This window comes from Salminus brasiliensis, chromosome 3 (genome assembly GCF_030463535.1).
Source record: "Salminus brasiliensis chromosome 3, fSalBra1.hap2, whole genome shotgun sequence".
Taxonomy (NCBI): domain Eukaryota; kingdom Metazoa; phylum Chordata; class Actinopteri; order Characiformes; family Bryconidae; genus Salminus; species Salminus brasiliensis.
Window position 1 is genome coordinate 41129230 of NC_132880.1, and position 22188 is coordinate 41151417.

General features: G+C 44.1%; 1 protein-coding gene across 1 annotated transcript in view; it reads left to right on the forward strand.

Moving 5' to 3' along the window:
- Window positions 1-22188, forward strand: part of ahdc1 (AT hook, DNA binding motif, containing 1) — a 36002-nt gene that overhangs the window by 12334 nt on the left and 1480 nt on the right. The window contains exons 3-4 of the mRNA XM_072676232.1: window positions 17416-17450; window positions 17551-22085. Coding sequence (XP_072532333.1) covers window positions 17796-22058 — 4263 coding nt within the window. The 5' untranslated portion in view covers window positions 17416-17450; window positions 17551-17795 and the 3' untranslated portion in view covers window positions 22059-22085. The remainder of the gene's footprint in view (window positions 1-17415; window positions 17451-17550; window positions 22086-22188) is intronic.

The following is a 22188-nucleotide window of genomic DNA, read 5'->3' on the forward strand; positions in this document are numbered from 1 at the left end:
TACTCCCTCACTGGTTTTGCGCTATGTAGGGAGGGACATAAGTAAATTCGGACACTTTTTCATCATCATCAGGCATCAGCATCGGTCGCGTAAACATAGACGTAAGTGGCTGAGCTGTGTTTAAAGCTCCGTACATGCATGAACTGAATCCTAAATTAGTAAAAGCTTTGTGCTGTTCATCGTATAATCGTACAATGGAAAATGTATTCCGTGAATTTTATGCCGTGTGGTTGCTTGTGACTATCACATACTGAGAAATATGAGCAAATATCCTCAGCTCCAGTATTTTTCACTGTCTGTTGTTTAGTAACAAGAGACTCGCAATGCATTCTTCACGTTCAGCTGATGGTACTGAGTTATGATGTGTACTATAAGATAAGATTGCCCTGTGAGAGATTGTAGTTCCCCTTAAAATCTTGCTTAAATGTATTTTTTTATCATTCAGACACTCAGAGAAAAAGGGCCGATGGACTCAGTAGTGCCCTAAAACGTAAATAGGAAGACCTTCCTATTACAGCTCTTGATAAGCAAATGAGGCCTGAGGCGTGTCACCGCTGAGCCATGTAACACTCATCAAGAATTTCTGAGAAATTTCTTCACAAGATTTCTTCATCACAGCAATGACTAATTTACATCAGTTCAATTATTACCTATAGTAGTAGTAAGTCAACTAGACATAATTTTTATAGCAAAAGTAAAAAGAAACTCTGGAAGGCCCTATTTTTACTTTTTTTAAATATTTGTGATAGATCAGTACTGTGTGACCTTTCATCTCTGGGGAAATTCCTTACTTTCAGAGCATTGTACTGCAGGGTGATGGTATTTCGAAGGGTAGCATTGAATGGGATTATGTAGCTTGGCTCAAAAAAGTGGATTATGTCTCTGAACCTCTCTTTAAAAACAGCAGATAGTGGAATGTCTTTAACAATAAAATTGACACGCAAATTCGCAAGTTGTCCTCTTTCTTCCATGAACAGAAGACTTTCCAGCATTCCTATTTCCAGCATGCTCCTTTTTGCAGGTGTTCTGTCGTGTTGTGCTACCAGATTGCAAAAAGGTGAATTACGATTTGAGAATGTCTTCTGGGTTTGTCAGACACTAGAGGGCGCTCCAGAGTGAGTCCAGAATGAATGGGCTAAAATGGAGCATTGGAGCAATATAATATAATAATTAATAAATGTTTGATCATTTTCATACTGAACACAGAACAACATCTAATGTTTCAGCAGCACAGACAGATTTTTAAAAGCTTTACAGCTCCAGTTATAAGACTGACAACTACAGCGTCAGCACGCCAACGAGTCAGCAACGAGTCAAAATTTGGAAATATACAGGCATGTTTCCATTGCATTTTTAATGAAATCTATCATTCTACTTTCCAAAATTAAAGGAAGATCACAGTGGTTAGACACTATTTTAACTGTTTAGCCGTGTAGCTAAAGACTCGTTAACCCCATTAATTGAGGACTCGCTCGTGAGCTCCCTCATGCGTTTCGCAGTCATTTTTTGACACAACGGAAGTAGAAATAGGAATAAGAAGTGGTCAGACTCTGCATAAACCGGCTCTGGTGCTACCAATGGATCTGTGCTGACTAGCGTCTCTGCACAAGCAGTTCGCACTGGAGGATAGAGTTTGAGATGGTCATGCATTGCAGAAGTATTTTTTTTGTACTTAAGCATCTGTACACGTTGTGCAGCTGACTATAGAACTGGATTCATCTCTAAGGTATTTCCAGATTAAGTTTGATTAGCACAGTGTTTTACTGTCTGCCTTATCCTTGTTGAGTTACTATTTTTTTTTTGCCCTCTGACTAGCCGACAGCTCCCCACTGCGGCCACTACTGGGTGTCCTTGTTGACTAGTTGACTAGTATAGGCTGCCTCTAATAGTAAGTAAAGTGAAAAACAGTAAAGTAAAATCAATGCATCACTTTTCAGTGTAACTTACTGTGTGTGTGTGTGCGCTAGTGTGTGTGTATGTGTGTGTGTGCGCCATACTCTTAAAGCCCATCCTCTGTTTTTGGCAAATTATCTTCATTGAGTGAGTGGTAAAGGATGAGGTGAAGTGTACGGAATTTCGCTCCTCTCTCAGTCCGTACCTCTATTTCATGCTTTTATTTTTCTCTCTGTCCATCCATCCATCTCACTCCCCCTTTTTCTCTCTCTCTCCATCTCCTGTCTTTACCCCCACCTTTACTCTCACTTGCAGACTCTCACCCTCCCACTACCCTCCCCCAGTTCCTCTCTCTCTCTCTCTCTCTCTCTCTCTCTCACTCTCTCTCTTGCTCTCTCTCTCTCTCTTACTCTCTCTATCATACTTTCTCTACACCCCCTTCCTCTCTCTCTCGTCCGCGCGTTCTCTCTCTGTCTGCTGGAAGTTAATGAGCCCAGCTCCCCCTGGGGAACACACACTTCCTTTGCCAGAAATGGAGTGAGAGAGAGACAAGGAAAGAGAGCTTACTCTGGGCCGGGAGAGAGAGAGGAAGAGAGAGAGAGAGTGTGTGTGTGTGTATGTGTGTGTGTGTGTGTGTGTGTGTGTGTGTGTATTTGTCTGTGTGTGTCTATGAGAGAGAGACATTGCAGAAGGAGATAGTGGGCAGAAGGGGAGGGGCGGTGAGGGAGATAAGACAGAGAATGAGAGAGAGAGAGAGAGAGGGAGAGAGAGAGAGAAGAGGGCGAGAGACAGTGGAGGGGGGAAAGGGAGAGCAAAGAATAAAAAGATGTAGAAACAGAGAAAGAGAGATAGAGAGACTGAGAGAGAGAGAGAGAGAGAGAGAGAGAGAGAGAAGAGGGCGAGAGACAGTGGAGGTGTCTGGTCGTGATGATAGAAGAGTGTGCAGCAGAAAGATGGATGAGTGCGCTACAAACTCCTGTCCTGAGATTCAGACTGAGGAAAGAGAGCGTGAGTGCGAGAGAGCACGAGAGAGAGAGGGAGAGTAAGTGAGATAGAGCGAGAGAGAGAGATAATAAGCACAGGAAAGCAGATGCAGAGTTTTTTCTTTTTTTGAAGAAGAAGAAGAAGAACACCCCCCACTACACACACACACACACACACACACAGTGAGTGTGACAGCGACTGAGTGAGACGGCTCATGGTCGTGCGAGTGTGTGTCCATCCATATGTTCGCGTGTGTGTGCGTGCTGGCGTGTGTGTGAGTGGCTCTGCGCTCTGGAGCTGGAATGTGCACAAGGCGGCCATTGTTGTTTAAACAGGCAGCCAGCAGCCCTTCTCCTTGGCAACGAGCTCTGCAGCAGCGTCTCCCACGGCAACAGTGGAACAGGGGTGCTCTGGGTTGGGGTGGGGGTGTGTGTGTGCGGTACTGGTGTCAGGAAGTCAGGGCCGCAGTGGAGAGGCCCCACTCCAAAACACTGGCCTCAAGGTCTCACTCAATATGTGTGTGAGTGTATGTGTGTGTGTGTGTGTGTGTGTGTTCCTCACACTGTGTATTCCAGCGCTTGTGTGTGTGTGGTTGATGAGGGAGCCAGCAGGAAGCTTCGAACCAGACCCAAAGTCAGGTAGAAACAGTATTAACCCCTGTAACTCCCAGCCTATTATTCAATTAATCACCTCAAGGTTTATTTTTCAGAAACCTCCATACATTTTCTAGATCAGCAGCCAGGAATTATTCAGTAACGACTATTAATGTTTTAGTAGTGAATCATTTCAATATTACATTGGATTATTCAGCATTTACTATGAATAATTAGCAGCTATTTATCAAGGATTTTGATTGACTGATCTGATAACTACAATGAATTATAGAAATTAATTATGAATTATTACTTTGTTCGTGAAGTAGTTTTTCATAATTTTTTGTAACTCCCATTAATTGTCCAAAATGTGCAATTGATTATTTGGTGTGTAATTTAACTAAGAATTATTCATAAATACTATGAATTATATATTAAATGCTACTAATTATTGCTTTGGATTGTTCGCTATCTACTATTAATAATTCAACAGCAACATTATTTGGAGATTATGTAGTAATTTAGGAAAATGATATAGTATCTACTATGTATTTTTCACAATCTAAGTAACCTATGCATTACTTATTAAGTGCCATTGATTATTCAGTATCGACTATGAATAATCCTAAATAACGGTGAATTACCCAGAAATCACAATGATTTATTTAGTAAGCAATTATCTTCTGTGAATTACTTAATAATTTCTATGACTGGTTAAGAAAGTATTTAATTATTTTGTGTGTACTATTCATTATGTAGCAACCCATATTATTACATTTAAAACCCATATTATTACATTTAAAACCCATATTATTACAATCTACTAAGACTTTTTTAAGTTATTTTATCTAATTTAGGGCTGAGCTAATACATAGATCGAAGATTAAAACTAGGAATTAGGAATTCTAATTTAAGCAAATACATTATAAATAGCATATAAAATAGTAAAAATAATAAAAAAGTTAAACAGTCTATTAATACATAAATAGAAGTATGAAAACATAAAACATACAGAAACTGTAAGCAGTATGTAAAATAATAATTAGGGAAAAAGAAAGTAAAATAATAGGTATAAAGACAACTAAGACTGAAATCATATAAAATAATATACAACTAGAATCAAATAGAACAGTTTTAGGCTGTACAGAGATGATTGGAGACTAAGAGTTCACTAAGAGATGGAACAATTCAGTATTTACTATATTTACTACATTTCTTATTATGAATTATTTAGTGATGACTGTACTATGGCTAATCTAATAACTACAGTGAATTATGCATAATTAAATAATTAAATTACAATTATGTATTCAGGATCCCCTCATGAATTATTCATAATTATTCATCACCTGTGAATTATCCAGTAACCAAATGTAAGGGATGAGGAGTGAGTGTGAGGATGGGCGGTGCTTTGAGTAAGAGTACAGAGAGCCAGAGCACACCAATCAAAAAGCACCAGCACACCCAACCCTTTGATTGATGTGCCGCGCCTGTCTGTGATTGCTGGGAGACTCTAAACTGTTGACGCTGCTCTAGCCTGTTCTCCCCCACTGACACAATTCTAGACTGTTCTCCCATTAACTCTGATCCACACTGTTCTCCCTCAGGTACAAGGTCCTAGACTGCCCCCCCCACTGAATTTGATCCAAACTGTTTTCCCTCATTGACACTGTTCTAGACTGTTCTCCCCACTGACTGTGACCCACATTGTTCTCCTTCTTTTATACAGTTCTAGGCTTTTCCTCCTTGTTTGTTCTAGACTGTTCTCCCCATTGACTCTGACCCACACTGTTCACACTCATTTACGCTATTCCCGTCTGTTCTCCTTTATTCACTCCGAACCATACTGTTTCCATCATTTACGCTGTTCTAGACTGTTCTCCCTTGTTTAAACTGTTCTAGATTGTTCTCTCCATTGACTCCGATCCACACTTGTTCTCCCACATATTTACTCTCTCCTTCATTTACACTGTTCTAGACTGTTCTCTCTCTTTTACACTTCTTGGCTGTTCTCCCTCATGACTTCGCTCCACACTCTCCCTCATTAACATGGTTCTAGACTTTTCCCCGTCATTGACTGTTCTACACTGTTCTCTCTTATTTACTGTACTGTTTTACTGTTCTCCTCATTGACTCTTATTCACACTGTACTTCCTATTTATACTGTTCTACAGTGTTTTTCATTTACTCTGTTCTGCACTGTTCTCCCCTATTCAGCATTGTTTCCCATCATTTACACCAGTCTAGAGTCTTTCACAGTTCCAGTGGTTCTTCAGTTTTTCTCCTAAATATTCTAAAGACTGCCAGCGTTTGAATGCTGGGGAACATGTGGTCAGTGTGCTCCGGCCGTAAGGGAGTAAAACTTTAAAGGGTCAGAACAGCTGGAACTGAACGTGCAGTGAAAGGTGATGAAGTGTTTAGAGGAGACGAGGGAGGAGGCAAGAAACTAGGGGAGGATGGAGAGCAGAGAGAAAGGGAGGAACGTAGGCTGAGTGGAGGTTGGATTTAGGGAGGGAAGGGGAGAGAGGTGTAGATAAAGCTCTCTCTCTCTCTTTCTCTGTATCTCTGTATCTCTCTCTTTCTCTCTTTCTGACTGCTGTTGGATGTTTTTTTCTTAGGTGGTGAAGTAGTCACATGACCCATGCAGGGGTGTGTGTGTGTGGGGGGGGGTGGTTTGGCCTGGGATGTGGGGGGGTTGGAGGGTCTCTGCAAGTCTTAAAATAACTGCTCCATGTACACTCTCGCAGAAATAACATTGCCATGAGGAGAGAGAGCACCCGCGCAAGAGAGAGAGAGCGAGAGAGAGAAGGAGAGACATAAGAAAAGAGGGGGAACAGAACGTGACAGGCAGAGAGAGGGTATAGGAGGTAAAAGACGGATGTGTGTGTCTGAGCGTGTGTGTGTGCATGTCTTGGCAGGAGCCGGTCTTGAAGACAGACTCTGATGATGAAGATTATTAGGAATTTCCTGCAGCTGGGGACGAGAGAGGGAGAGACTGAGAGAGAGCGCTAGAGAGAGAGAGAGAGAGAGAGAGTTGGAGACAGAGGAGGAGAGTTGGAGAGTAAAGGAAAGAGAGAGCGACAGAATGAGAGAGTTGGAGAGAGAGCTGGGGGAGTGGGGGCCATGTAGAGGTGGGAAGAGGGAGTGAGAGTGGGGGGCGTGTGAGAGACATAGAGAGAGAGAGAGGGAGGCATGGAGAAGCGTAGCGCTGGAGAACGATGGGGGAATGCTGAGTGGAAGAAGAGAAAACTGGAGAGGAGACACAGGGCAGACAAAGTGTATCCGTGTGTGTGTGTGTGTGTGTGTGTGTGTGTGCATGATGACAGCTGTGTTTCTGCAGAGTGTCACTGAATGTCTCTGTGGACCCTATGACCCACTTCTACCTCTCTCTCTCTCTCTCTCTCTCTCTCTCTCTTTCTCTCTCTCTCTGCCTTTTCCTCTTTTTCTCTTTCCTCCCCCACCTCCCTTTCTTTCTATCACCTCTCTCTCTCTCCCCATTCTGCATCACTGTAACCACTCTCTCACTCTCTCTTACCCCCCTCCCCTTATCTACCCCCTCCCCCTCACCTCGCACTCACTTTCTCTTTCTCTCTCTCTCTTTCTCTCTCTCTCTCTCTCTCTCTCTCTCTCTCTCTCTCCCTCCCTTGAACAACCCCCCCCCCCATCACTCGCCCTCACACACTGTCAGGGCTGCTGCCTGTATCTTAGCAACAACTGCACTCTCATTTGAACTGAGTGAGTGCTTTTCCCTAACACACCCACTGAAATACACGCACTTGTGTAAACACACACACACACATGCACACACACACATATACACACACAAAGACCCAGGCTCTCTCACACTTGTGTAAACACACACAAACACCAGCACATACGCTTGTGCAAGTACACACAAACACACACACATACATATATACACACTTGCGCACGCACACCACTGCTTAGAGTCTCAGACCCACAGAGAGAGAGAGAGACTGAGACAGAGGGCAGACAAAGTGTTTTCATGTGTTTGTACGTGGGCATGCATTTTCGTGTGTGTGTGTGTGTGTGTGTGTGTTTCTAAGGGCTTTCAGTGTAGTGTGAGCAACCCATCGTTAGAACAAGGTTTCCATTAACAATTTCTGAGTACTCACACACTCTTCACGATCCTCCCTACACTATGGATGGGGATGATCACCTCTGTGAGTGTTCAGGCATGACTTGCTTGGTCCACAGGAGTGGGTTTGTTTTTTTATTGAATACATGAGAGGTCAATAATTGTGTATTGCACTGAGAACACACAGCAAAACCTTGTATCTTCAAATGAAGAAGGAAACTTTACAGAATAAAGAAAAAAACTTCTTAACTTTTAATGGAAGTCCATGTAGGACAGATATTTTCAGTATATTCAGTAATTTGGGAGAATTTCTATTGGTCCATTTATCATGAAATGTAAAAATATAAAGAACAACTGCCAAATTCACATTATGTCAAATAACGGAAAATGAACAAATTGAGATACAAGGCTGCTGACACTATGATCTGAGGATCACCTGTTTGAATCCTGGGTCATGCTGCTTTGCCTTTAGCATCCAGAGCCAGAGAGAGCCATTTTTAAAAGTGCATTAATTTGGAAATACATGATTTTGCTAGGACAGCAATGGTGTATAATCAGCACAGTAACTGCCAAAAGCACTCTGCTAAAATAAGTAAAAGGAAAGACGGTTCATGTTTATGTTTATGTCATTTTCTTTATTCATATCATTGCCAGGGGCACTGCCAGGGATTTTGGCCCCCATGAAAAAATATTACACTGGACCCAACAACTCTTTAACACTTAATTCTTCCACAATAATCAGTTATACATTTTTAGGACCCCTGTCACAGTCCCTAAGGGCAGTCACAGGCCCTTAGATACAGCCCACGTTTTCCCCTCGTACAGCGCTCCTTATCATTGCTGTCACTCTAAAATCTTGTATTTCCATTTTATCCTTTAACCTTTCGCCATAAAGTGAATCTGGCAGAGAGCACAACTGACCATACTCTCTCTGGATGAGGAGATGTGACTCTTAGTGTGATGTTGGCCAGCACAGGCAGCTGTTAGCTGATATATAAGAGCTGGGAAATCGGTGTCTTCCAAGTGAGGCAGCAGTTTGAAAAAAGGCAATGGCTGACTTTACATGTATCAGAGGAAGCTTGTGCTAGTCTTCACCCTCCTAGTTCTGGGAACATTGCAAGTGATATGGGGGAGTCCTAAATTTGCTCTTCTAAATTGGTGAGGAATTCGGACTATGGTTTCTTTTCACCCTTGGTTTGATTCATTTGGGCAGGTGTGAATACAGTAATCACACTCAAATGCAGACCAAACAACCGCACCAAGAACCTTGAGAAGAGGAGGTCTCAGTCCAGTCCCAAACAAACTCTGGAGCAGTTCATTTGTGGTGAGAATGTGATCTGGCCTCGATCTGACCCAAGTGTTCAGTGTACTCCACAAGTTTGAGCTAAATGGCTTCCACAGCCAGGTGTTAACCTGGTATACTGCCCAGATAATTACTACAGCTATGAACAAACGCCTTCTCTGCCGTTGCTCCAGTATACCATGGTAAACTGCACAGAAAGATACACTAGTCCATATTCTTCCTGTATTTATTTTCTTGCTCCCGCTCCTGACAGATCTGACCAATAAGTGGAGAGAACTTTTTCCTGTGGTTTGTCGTGATGCTTTTTGGTGTGTTTGAATTTTTCTCTGTTTGAAAACAAACCAAACCAAGGAGAAAACGCTCCAAGGCGTGCTTTTCCACGTGTGTTTCTGAGGGCTCTCAGTGTAGTGCGAGTAACCCATCGTTAGAACATGGTTTCCATTAACAATTTCTGAGTACTCACACACTCTGCACGATCCTCCCTACACTGTGGATGGGGACGATCACCTCTTTGTTCAGTAAAGACTTGCTTGGTCCACAGGAGGGGTCAATTATTGTGCGATTGCACTGAGAAAACACACCAAAACAGGGGCAACAATACAGGGGCATTAAATTGGGGCTCAATGAAAACAAGAACTGCCAGATTCACATAATGTGAAAAACGTCAAAAAAAGGTTTTACTGTGGCTTTCAGCTGACTTACTTTTGCAGTGTTTTTTCGGCAGTTTATCCACCATCCCAGTCCTAGCTGAACCATGTATTTAAAAATGATACACTTTTAAAAAAAGGGGATTTTAAGGGGCAGTTTAATATTTTTGTTTCTATGACAACCACAATCACTTTATGACAAGTTTCTATGACAACCATTTAAATGTTTCTTCATATAAAGATTAAAAGCAGGCAAATTAATATGAAAAAATGTAACTGATTGTAGATCATTTTTTAGCTAACTCAGCGGTGTAAACAATAGATCACTTAACAGTGTCAATATTAGTGAGGTCAAGATGTCAATATTTGATCAGTTTCAGCTACAGCTCATTTACTAGAGTTTTTGAGGCGCAATGCAATATGCTGTACTGTTGACCAAGCAGAGATTCAAAATTTAAAAAAATAGTTTCATCATATTAACACATTAACACGGTGAGTGACAAGCTTAGGTGTATAGTCCCTCAGTAGTTTATATATACATATATAATCACATATATACATCACATATCTTAATGTGATGATTCAGGTGAGCTGGGTTTGTGATGGACTGTGGACTGGTACACTGTGCTGCTAGCTGCTCAGCAGCCTGATGGCCTGGGGGAAGAAGCTGCCTCGAAACTGGCTGGTTCTGTTCTTCTTGCTTCTGTTCCTCCTACCTAGTCTTCCTCAGACAGTGGCTGGTGTACATATATGTCTAAACTGAGTTAAGTGAACTCAAGAACATTTTTAAAACGTGTTCTATGTAGCACCAGAAATAATCCTCCTATTGTTACGAGTCAAATAACCTCTTTTCACTACCACATTTCTCCTAATAGTGTAACTTCATTTTTAATAAAATTCATTCTTAATATTTCTTAGTGTAATTCGAATGCAATACTAGTAACTGTAGTCCACTGCTGCTATTTGGGAGGAAGGAGGGGAAGGGGATATTAGTGACCAAATAAAATAAAATACATTTCCAAATACAAAATTAAATTTGCTCACAGAGTGACAAAGCACAAAGTGAACAATGTACAGTATTAAATCAATCATTCAATAAATGTTAAATCTGATAATTACAAACGTTAAACTGCTCTGAAGAAGATAATGGCTCGAGTGACTGGTGACTAAGGATCAAGCGAATGGACAGACAGACAGCTGAATTTAATGGTTTTCCCCAATTGTTATAGATCTGTTGTCTACTTGCCTTTGCTTAACTAGCTCAGCTACAGGTCCAGACGGCCCAGTGAGGTTGCTGTTGATATAACAGTAACGTCTTCTGGGCATTATGTATAGATTTCAGTGCAGTGCAGTGTTAACTTGGACCGGACAGTAGGTGTTTTTTTAACTAAATGCTGTAGGTCTGTGGTTATTATCTGTGTTCCTGCAGGCCTTGGTTGCCGCCTTTATCCACTGCCCCTGAACCACATAATGAACTAACTGCTGAGATACCGATACCAAGTGTTGGCGATAAACATTTTGTCTAAGAGGGCGAAGTTGAGCGACTGGCGCTGGGAGAAACAGAAAGGTAAAATGAGAGACCGGTTATGCTGTTTTTGGACTCAGATCACATGCGTTTAGAGAATAAAGCCTCATACCCGAGAGCACAGAGTCGAGTGAATAGTCTTAGCAGTGTTTCTGACTGTTTTCAGGCACATTTAGTAAACTGGTTCATCCAGGTTTCCTTGCTCTGTCTTTCAGTCAAACTCAGCGTTGCTAAACTTGCAGCTACAGAGTGCTTCATTTTTTCCCCACTGGTTTCCAGAACATGACTTTAACAATCAGTAAGCATCCACAGTGCCCCCAACCTGTGGCTTCTCTTAAATGCACATGGGGCTAAGTAAACAGAAATTTGACACATCAGACATGTCATCATTTGGGAATACCATCCTCATTTAGAGAGACCGTCATCAGTATGCAATATTACCGTTATACCACCCAAGTCTAGTGCAGACAAATAAAACATAAAAACACATGATGTTGCTAAACCGTGACGTCTTGTGGAAATGATGTACACATTTCAGTGGAGTGCAGTGTTAACTGTAGTAGGTAGTAGTAAGTAGGTTTTTGTAGGTTTTTGTTTTTAATTGAACGCTGTAGGTCAGTGGTCATTAACTGTGCTCCTGCAGGCCTTGGTGCTAGCCTTTATCCACCGCCCCCTGATTCACATAATGACTGTCTTCAGAAGCCCTTGATTAGCTAGATCAGATGTGTGAGACCGAGGTTGAAACTGTGACCTGTAGGAAGCTATACCTTCAGCATGTATATACACTATATGGACAAAAGTATTTCTATTAGATTTTGGAGCATTGCTGTTAGGATTAGATTGCTGATTCAGTGACGAGCGTTAGTGTGGTCAAGATGTTGGATGATCACCCCACCTCATCATTCCAGAGAACACAGTTTGCCCACTGCTCCACAGTTCAATGCTGGGGACTGTACCCCTCTAGCCCACACCTGGCATTAGGCATGGTGCCAATAGGTTCATGATTATCTTCCTCAGAGAGTCCTATTCTATTGGCTGTACTTCTCTACAAGAACTAGACATGCTGTGTGTGTGCCTTTGCAGACCTATGTGCAATGTGTGCAAATTAAAGTATCTGAATGCATTCATTAAAAGGGGTGTCCACAAATATTTGGACATATAATGAATGCTTATTCCACTCAGGGCATATCACTGTGCATGTGATACAAAGGGGCGTCCCATTGATGTTTACAGCGAGTCATTCACTGTATTCAAACCAATGAAATTTGGAGAGATTAGAAACTGATTCGAGCCGATTGGCCGGTCAGCCCGTCGTTGACCTTTGTTATTCTGTTTCATTTGGTTGTGGCAGAGGACAGCTTTGTCCACAGGCAGTTGGTTCACTGGAAGGCTGTGAGCTGTGTCTTTTATTGGACAGCCAGTCACTGTGAAGCGCTGGGATTGGCCAACAGTCAGCAGCTGTTTTGAACCCCGGGGGAACATTGCAGCAGTTAAAAGGATTGGCGAAGAGGAGAGGAGAGAAGACAAGACGAGGAGAGAGGAGGCGAGAGAGGAGAGAGCTGGAGAGGGGGGTGGGGGGGAGGAGAACAAAAGGGAGGAGAGGACAGAGGTGGAAAGAAGCGAGTAAAGAGGAGGGGAAGGAAAGATGGAGAGGAGAGGGAGGAGGAGAGAAGAAAAGAGAAGAGGAGTAGAGCAGCATCAAGTGGGGACCTGAAAATAAAAAGCTCCTTAAACTGGACAGGGGGGGTGGAGGCAGTGGGGGAGCGTGATAAAACGATTCATTGAGTTCGTAGCAGAAGACCACCACAAACTCCTCCAGTCTATCACACACATACAAAGACACACACTTTGTCTTTGACTTAATCCAGCTCACTAGCGTACACTGGCAGGCAAATATGCAGTGCTGCCAAAACAGAGAGAAAAGAGGAGGAGAAGCTTCAGACACTCTAACTCTCTCTCTCTTTCTCTCTCTCTCACTTACTGTTTTTCTCTCTCTCTCTCTCTCTCTCTCTCTCTCTCTCTCTCTCTCGCTCTCTCTCTCTCACTCTCTCACTCTCTCTCTGGCTGTGGTGAAAGGGAGAGAGTGTGTGCATAGTGTGTGTATATGGGTGTCTGTGTGTGTGAGGCAAGCGTGTGACTGTAATTAAAGTGGTGATCTGCAGTTGTGCTCGTTCCTGTCTTCAGTTAGACTGATGCTTAATTAATGAATGGTATTAATTAAAGAGAGTGAGAGAGAGAGAGAGAAAACACAAGAGGAAGCTTTCGCGAGAGACAGAGAAAGCGTGAGAGAGAGTATTGATGTATGCAGCAAATCTAAGAACTGCAGGTTCTTTGACACGTTTCACTGAGAAACAGTGTTTCACAGTTTTGCACTTTTCGTTGAGGACATATCGTACATCTACAGTGTTAAAAATAAAGATGGAGGATGAGGGATAGGAGAACCAATTTTGGTTCCCAAAAGAACCTTTCAATTTAGAGGTTTTATTGATTCTTTGGTTCTTCAGGAGGTTGTTGCATGACATTGCTACAGAGAAGCCTCCAAAGAGTGTGGACCAGTGACTGTAGAAAGCATGGACAGCAGAAACGTCTCACAAAACTGAAGCAACCACAGGTCTAGCGCCCCTACTGGCTGGTTGCAGTATGATGGTTAGCTCCGCCCATCCCCATAGGTCTCAATGACAAAGCAGACCATTTTCATTTGGCTCCTCTAAACTGTCTTTCCATCTCTAGTGTCTAATTCCAACAGTTTTCCTTGTGCTAATATTGGCATATTTTTGTTTTCCCCCAGAAACCAGTTTACTTTAGAAGCTTTATCATTAGAAGGCGGGGTTACACTTAGGAATGAAGTGACTGACAGCCTTGGCTGGAAGAGAGCAGTAGCCTGCAGGACCTGCATTGCGCCCTTTTTGTTCATTACATGGTAGCTGAGTTGTAGTGTAACTTATGTGAACTGCACTTTTACTGTTGAAGCACTACACTTACTGGACAAACTGGGAATCCAAGGGATAAATCTGCTCTGCTTCTGCGCTGTAAGCTCAATGAAGGCGGTCTCGGACACACTCGGTTTGGGAGGCTGGGGCGAGTCCACCAAATGAGTAGGCCAGTCTGACCCACTCTCTCACCTTTTGAGCCAACCTTTTAAGTAACGTTTGTTACACCAATGATTAAATAGTATGTGTGTGTCTGTCTTTGTAGATGGTTTGCTCTCGCATTCAGATTGTCTTTCACTCCGTCTGTCTGTCTGTTTGTCTGTCAGACAGTGCATCTTTAAGCATGCAGTGATGGTAGGGTTTGTTCAGCCCAGCGCACCACAGCACATGTTTCTGCTCCACTCCCTCACGCTTCTCTCTCTCTCTCTGTCTCTCTCTCTCCCTCTGCCTCCCTTCTCCTCTCCTTGCCAGTTAGTAATGAGAACCATGTGGGAAAGCATCAGTGATGGATGGAAACGTGTGTACAAGGGCGTTTGTGTGTGTGTGTGTGGGTGTGTGTGTGTATTTGTGAAAAAGAAAGAGAGCAAGGGAGAGGGAGGGTATGGAAGAGTCCAGGGTATGGGGTATGGACTTCACAACTGTAGGTATCTGTTTGTGATTAGCTGTGTAATATTTCTGTGAAAAAAATGGCCCAGACATTTGTGCGTACTTGTGGTGGATATGCGTCTATTCTCCCTTGTCTGTCACTGGTTTTGTTGCAATGGAGAAAACAAGCCAAGGCCTCCTCACTCTCTGGACCTTTCTCTCCATCCATAGAAGCTCTCATTTCCATGCAGTCTTCTCTCTGTGGAGGAACGCTCCGATCCTCCTCACACCGGTCCTCTTATCCCTTTGCTGCCCCCTGCTGCTCACTCCTTTCACCTTGATTTTTAACTTTCCTCTGCATTGTTGAGGAAATTGTCTGTGTGAGCATGTATTATCAAGATCTTTAGCATCAAATCTAGTAGAAATGGCAAGCCTAAATTTCTCTCATAAGCTGTCTGCATGATATTGCTGTATCCTGTATCCCTGGTGTATTTTTGGCCTTTAATGAGTGCAGCTGCGCTTGACACATGGCATTAAACGGTACGCAGTACTGTTGTAATCAAAAAAGAAGCAGCCTACCTGGCAGAGATATTATTGTTCTTTGGTCCCTGCTGCTTTATTGAAGTTCATATGTATTTCACTTGTATACTACACTATATGGACAAAAGTATTGGGACACTTACTTATTTATTGTTTAACCACTTCTGAAATCAAGGGTATTAAAAACACTTTTGTAAAAATACTGTGTACTAACTGTAACTGTCTCTACTGTTCAGGGAAGGCTTTCTACTAGATTTTGCATCAGTGCTGTGAGTATTTGATAGTGAAGTCAGGATGTAGGATGATCTCCACTCCACCTCATCCCAAACTCCCCAACTTAACACAGTTCCACTTCTCCACAGCCAAATGCTGGGGGCTTTATACCCCTCTTGACCACACCTGGCATTAAGCATGGTGCCAATAGCGTAATGTTTATCTGCTTTCGAGGGTCCTAATATAGTGTCAGTACGTCTCTTAATGATAAATAATAATAAAACAGTTTGAAACAGTATGAGAACGTTGAGAATGTTTCAACACCAACTTCCTACTCAGCAGCCTATGCAGTTTGCATATGGAAGCTACGAATGTCACATGTGTGTACACCAATCAGCCACAACATTAAAACCACCCAGTTGTCCAAAACATCAGCTCCACTTACCATATAGGAGCACTTTGTAATTCTATAATTTCAGACTGTAGTGCATCTTTTTAACTGCATACTTTGTTAGCCCCCTTTCACCCTGTTCTTCAGTGGTCAGGACCCCACAGGACCACCACAGGGCAGGTATTATTTGGGTGGTGGGTCATTCTTTGGTGTTAATGTTATGACTGGTCAGTGTATATACAGCAGTTTAGCTCTGCCCATTCACACTGACGATTTAAGGAGTGTTTCGGTTCTGGCTGCTTTTTGAATGAGGCATATTACACAGCCTCTACAACAAAATCTTGTACATATCACACAGTAACAAAATGAGCTTGTTTTATTCTTGGGAATAAAGAAAGGTTGGAAATAGGTCATATATCTACATATAAAGGGTGATTTTGGTGCATAAAAAGACACCAGAAATGGACATCGGGGGAAAAACTAAATAAAATCACTGAAAAGAAAAATGCATGCTTTTGTGCGATGCTGAAAGAACCATGTTTCTAAAAGATATGTGTTAATCTGGAGAACTTTGGAAACCTTTAAATCAAGTGAAGGTTCTTTGTGCCATTAACAAGTGCATTACACTTACACATCTCTATTACAAACATGGAGCCCTAATGTAAAAAGGATTTAAGATAAAATTTCTCCTTAAGAACAGTTGGTGAATAAGGCCCATGGTTTTCTATGGAACCAAAATTGGTCCTTCTAAGAACCCCTTGTAGCACCTTTATTTTAGGAAATATATGGGACCTTTAGCAGATTAAGGCACTGCCATTATGACCCAAGGATCGCTGTTTTGAATCCGGGGTCATGCTACCTGCCATCAGCAGCTTTAGACTGAGAAAGCACAATTGGCATTGCTCTCTCCATGTGGATATATGGTGCTCTCTCTCCCTAAATTACCGGCATGGGATCCAGCATCTGAGCTGGGTAACCCGGCACTTTCCTCCAAGCGCATTGGTTGCCCAGTGACGTTGCATCAGTTTAGCATGTGACAGAGAAGGCATGTGTCAGTCCTCACCCTCCCAGTGTTGGGAGTATTACACATGACAGTCATAACGAGTGGGTTGGGTAACTGGATAATGTAAATTGGGGTACTTTATAAAGTAAATGTGGGTACTTTAATGTATGTACATGCTGTATTATGAAAAACATTTAAAGAGTATGGGGTAGAATTATAAAAGACAAGTCATTTTATAAAAGACAAGACCTGTGTGTAGGTTTATCATGTACCAGTCTGAGGTATAGGTAAAAGTAATCACACCTAATTAAGACATTGTGACATACTCTAGGCTATGTAACACACTAGATAAAATAAATTGGTTGGCCGACTAATATATTATCACAATTACCATTTCTGACCAAGTTGTGCAGACATAGTTAACACACCCCAGTGTATTTCTAGAAGAGTGTGCAAGAGTGGAAATGGGTGCACTGGCACAGTAGAGCAGTTCATAGAGATGTGTGCCTTTAAAAATAAGTTTTATTATATATATAGCCTACTTCTGTGAGCAAACTATATTTCTATGGTAAATACTGTTTTCTCTAGCAATTGCACAGAATAGGAAAACTATGTAACCATGGTTACCTTTCCACTCATATTCTATTGCCATGGTTACAGCTGTTCTCTAACTGTATCACCATGGTAACAATTGTCCTTTCGCCCACAGGGATAACACAAAACATGGCTGCAGCTACAGAAATGGTAAGAACAACTAGATATATCGCTAAAGCTGTCATAATTGTATCTATTTATTAGTATTTACAAAATCAACTATACTAATATTTCCTCCTGTACTCCACAGATAACCATTGCCTGGTGATTTCCAGTGACTTCACTCTTGAAGCTCCTGTTCATTGGAGGCCTTGTGCTCAGGTTGACCCAGCAAGGAGTTACACACTGATAGTGTGATTGGGCTGGGTCAGCATCTCCACAGTACAACAGCACAGGCTGTCGGATATTTGCTGCCTAAGGGACAATAGCCCTAGGGCACACAGACTGGACAACATCACATACATACATTAGTATAGACTGTGAGTTTCGGGGGTAATGAGCCGTCTGTCAGGACGTCTGCGCTCTGGAGGTGTGCGTTTGGCCTGCGAAGCACTGGCTGAGGAGGACTGCAGTGAGGCCGAAGGCTCCTGGATGGGAGATGTAGGGCCTGGAGTCACTTCAGCAGGGCCCACTGACTCTGGCCCAGCCACTTCACTACACTATGGATTTTACTCACCTCCTTCACTGGCTAATGGCCTGCGAAGCCATGATGACCAGTTTCAGCGGCGAGCAAGGAGACGCAGACAAATGGACCATGTGGAACAAATGCACACACATGAACAAGTGCACATGCAGCAGCACACACACCCACAGATGCACACACACCAGCAAACACAGTCACTGGAACAGAACACTCAAATGGAACACTCAAACACACATTTACAGCCTCACACACACATTCAGATGGATTCTCACATGCAGACGGACACAGAGATGCTAATGCACAAGCACACACATACAGAGCTGGACAGACACACAGATTCCAGCTCATCAGTCATGGAGCATGACACATCTCTTATTCCAGAGGACCTGTCTATAACTTCCAAGACTGAAAAATACACGTCCTCTGCCCATTCAACTTATCCTTTGCAAACCAGCCAACCCTCAGAAAATTACTCATCCCTGCAGCATAAACCTGCTTCTACATGTAAGGTAGAGACAGAGCAAACAGCTACCACCTGTAAACCCCAGGTGGCTCGCTTACCAAACCCTGACATATGTCACAGTTCTAGTGCAAGCCACAATCTGGTCAGTGCCCCTATAGAGGCTGAGAGAAAGTATACCTTGAGAAGTTCTGGTCGGCCACGTTTCCCTTGTCACCTTCGCAAGTCATCCCGCTTGCGCAGAGCCACAGAAGATAATATAGTGAAAAGGGAAGAGGAACAAAAAGAGGAGGAGGAAGATGTGAACATCTGGAGAGGAGCTGAAATTAGACCAAAGGAAGAGCATCCTACCCAAGTTCCTGCAGTTGCTTCATCCATTGAGGTTTCACCAGCACCAAGTAGGGCATCCAGTATGGTGCCAAATCATAGTGCTAGTATGCCATTTGGAAGTGAAGGCTGCTCTGTGACTCATCACTCAACAAGAGGTAAACGTCGAGGTCGTTTTTTGGGCGTGAGGAAGATAGTAGTGAAAATAGCCAGAATTCCTGTGCACCTTAGTCGTCGACAGAAAAGCTACAAGATCTCCTCTCTAGACCCTGGGGGAGTGGTGACACATTCGGAAGGGGTTGCTGGGGGTGAAGCACCAGAAGGGGTGTCTGGCAGTGAGACCAGTGCTCCCCCACCAAGGGAACCCACTGCTCTTCTCCGGATGAAGAACAATGGGAAGAATGTAATGGTCATGTTTCCCCCAGGAGAGCTACCTGTCATCCTAAAACGGCGTAGAGGACGGCCCCCCAAACAGGCCTTACCAGGACAGCCTGACATGCGTGAGACTAGAGCTGGAGCGGCAAATGCTGCAGAGCCCAAGAAACCACGTCGGCGACGGCGAGTAAAGCTGCCGTCCCCACTGCCCTCATATGTAAATGATACCAATGACGTTAAGGCAGAATACGCAGATGTTCTCTCAAAACTGGCCTTCCTTAACAGACAACCTCTCAGCACTGGCCGCTGCTCTCCACCACGCTGCTGGACTCCAACCGAGCCTGAGACCTTTCACACATCTCCAGAGAACCCAAACCTGTCCACTCTATTGCACCGTCTCACAGGCTTCCGCAGACGAGGGGGCCGAGCAGGTTGTATGGGAGGCAGGGGAGGGGGTGCAGCTGGGTGCTCTGAGGCATTTAAGAGGTCATTCAGTGACTTCTTTGAGACAATTGGTAAGAAGCGGAAAGTACCCCCGTCAGAACCAGGAACTCCGCGAAAGAGGGGGAAAGGGGTTAGCGCTGGAACTAGTAGGGCAGCTATGACTGAGCAAGGTACTACTGTGCCTGGGGAAAAGGTTCGAAAACGTCGCTCGCGTAAGAATGGGACATTGAAAGGCGGTCAGGGTGTTCAGGATCAAGACTGGCAAAATAGAAATAACGGGTGGGGGGAGAAAGGCGATCCAGATACCTCTGAAAGAGCAGGTAGTTACCAGGGCTCTTGCTCTCCCCGTGGGACCTTTCCATCCTCTGAGACTGGTAAGGGGGGAGTGTATCACAGCCCGGCCATGAGAGGGGCAGGCAGTGGGGAAGAGTCTCAGGGAATGTTTGCAGGATACTTTCGTTCCTTACTTGATTCAGATGACTCCTCTGACTTGCTGGACATCTCAATGTCCAGCCCTACAGGACGGCAAGATGCTCGTAAACTCACTCCAGGATATGATGGCAGCAGTCCAGGTGCAGTCCAACGCTGGTCCCCTGCTTTTCCTAAAAGAAGCCCCAAAGGAGCTGCCGGTGCTGGAGAGGGGGCAGCACTTTCTTCACCCCAAACTCCGAACAACTCTGCAACTAGACCCCCATTTTCATACAGCGTTTCCCAAACATCTCCCACCACTTCTTTCCCAAAATCCCCTGCTCTCTCGCTTTCCCGGTCCCCTAGTTCTCCCCATCCATCTTCTGGTGGCTTTTCCCAATATGCCTCCACTTACAGTGGAAATGTCACACAAGGGGCAGGCATCTGCCCTGTGCCTCAACAACAGCACAGACCAAGTGACTGCAGCTATACATATGGCGCTAAAGCATCCCCTGCTCCCTCTACACAACGGCAGATTAGCTATTCAAGTTATCAGACTTCCACCAAGCGTCAATATAGCGGATATCCCGGGCCCGCTCATCCTCCAATGCAGCAGAGTGAGTCTGCTGGTCCAGCATCACCAAGTGGAAGTTACATGTCAATATCAAAGACTAGTCCCTTCTCCTCATCCTCGTCTCCTTCTGAAGGTTGTAGACAATATCAGTCCTCTGCTCAGTGGGGCTACAGGCAAGGGGGGCCAGTTTGGGGTGGAGATGGATTTGGTTCTCATCAGTTCCATGGCTACTCTGAGTATGCAGTTGGTGGGGCAGAGTCTAAAGACATCTTGGACATATCAAACTACACACCTCAGAAAGCAAAGCAGCGTCCATGCCCCGACACACTCTCTGAATCCTCCTCGGACTCCTCACACACAGGGATGGGGAGCATGGGAGGCCCATACTGCCCTAGGGATGTTCCAGTTCCTGAGGGGCAGTCTAGTCTATCAAGCCTGGAGAAACTGATGCTAGATTGGAATGAAAACTCTGCAGGCCCTTCATACAACTGGAGTCAGAATGTCTTGTTTCAAGGTGGGACTAAATCAGGACGCGGCCGCAGGAAGAGGTCAGAGCAACAGAATGAGAGGGAAGCATGCCCTATGCCTCCAGGATCACCTGCAAGTCCTTCTATGCAGGGAGGTGGACCAAAGCGCGGTGCTTCGGCAGGCCGGCAGCCCAGGGGGAGCAGGGGCAGGGGAGGATTCTCTCCTTGCCAGAGAGAGCGACCAGTACCAGCTAAAGCCAAACCTCAAAAACCTACGGCCACAGCCACAGCAGGGCAGATGACTTCAACAGGGGCACTATACCAGGAAGCTTTAGATTATTACAGTGGAGACAGCAGTAGCCTATCACCTCTCAGCCATGCCCCTGAACCCTGTGAATATCCTTCGCCCTACTCTGTCCACACCTCTACTCCCTCTTCTGAAGAAAGATTTGCTCAGATTTACCCCACAGACTCTGCCTCTCTTTCCCCTAATCTGTCAACTCAACCAGATGTCCTAAAACAGTACTCTAAAACAGGCCCTCCCTCACAGTCATATGGACATGCTGCCAGGACATTCAGTCCTACACTATCCCCGAGCCCTCGCCTCCTGCCACAGTGTGGCTCTGCCATGAGTCCCCATCGTGTGTCAACAAAAGACCAGTTTCCACAGTATGATTCCCCCAGTTACAGTGGCTCCCCTTGCTGGTATGGGCAGGGTGGGAGTGTTGCTAACAGCCCCCACAGCTATGAGGAGCAGAGAACCACTGCTGTTGCTCTGCCTTCCCTAAAACGGGACACGTCACTAATGGGCCCTGGGATGAGGGTGCCATCCCATTCTCCTTATCCCCAACCTGTAAACAGAGGCCCTACCATGTCCTCGTCTTGTGTCAGTGGGACACTTGACTCTTCTCCTCAGCATGAGGAGCTGGGTTACCATGGTAATATGGACAGCTATGCACCCCTTGGGCATCGTTATGTGTCCCAAACTGCCCAAGGTGGGGTTCTCTGCCAGCTACTGGACCAACCCAGCGATGAAGGCTTCACTGTCACCAGCCTGTAGTCAGCATTGTTGCAGCAACCAACAAAGGTGAGAAACTCAAACTTGGTATTTTGTTCGATGTTCAAGCAAATATTTCTGAACGTTATGTCTAATAATGAATGAAAATAATATTATTAATTTTTACATTGCC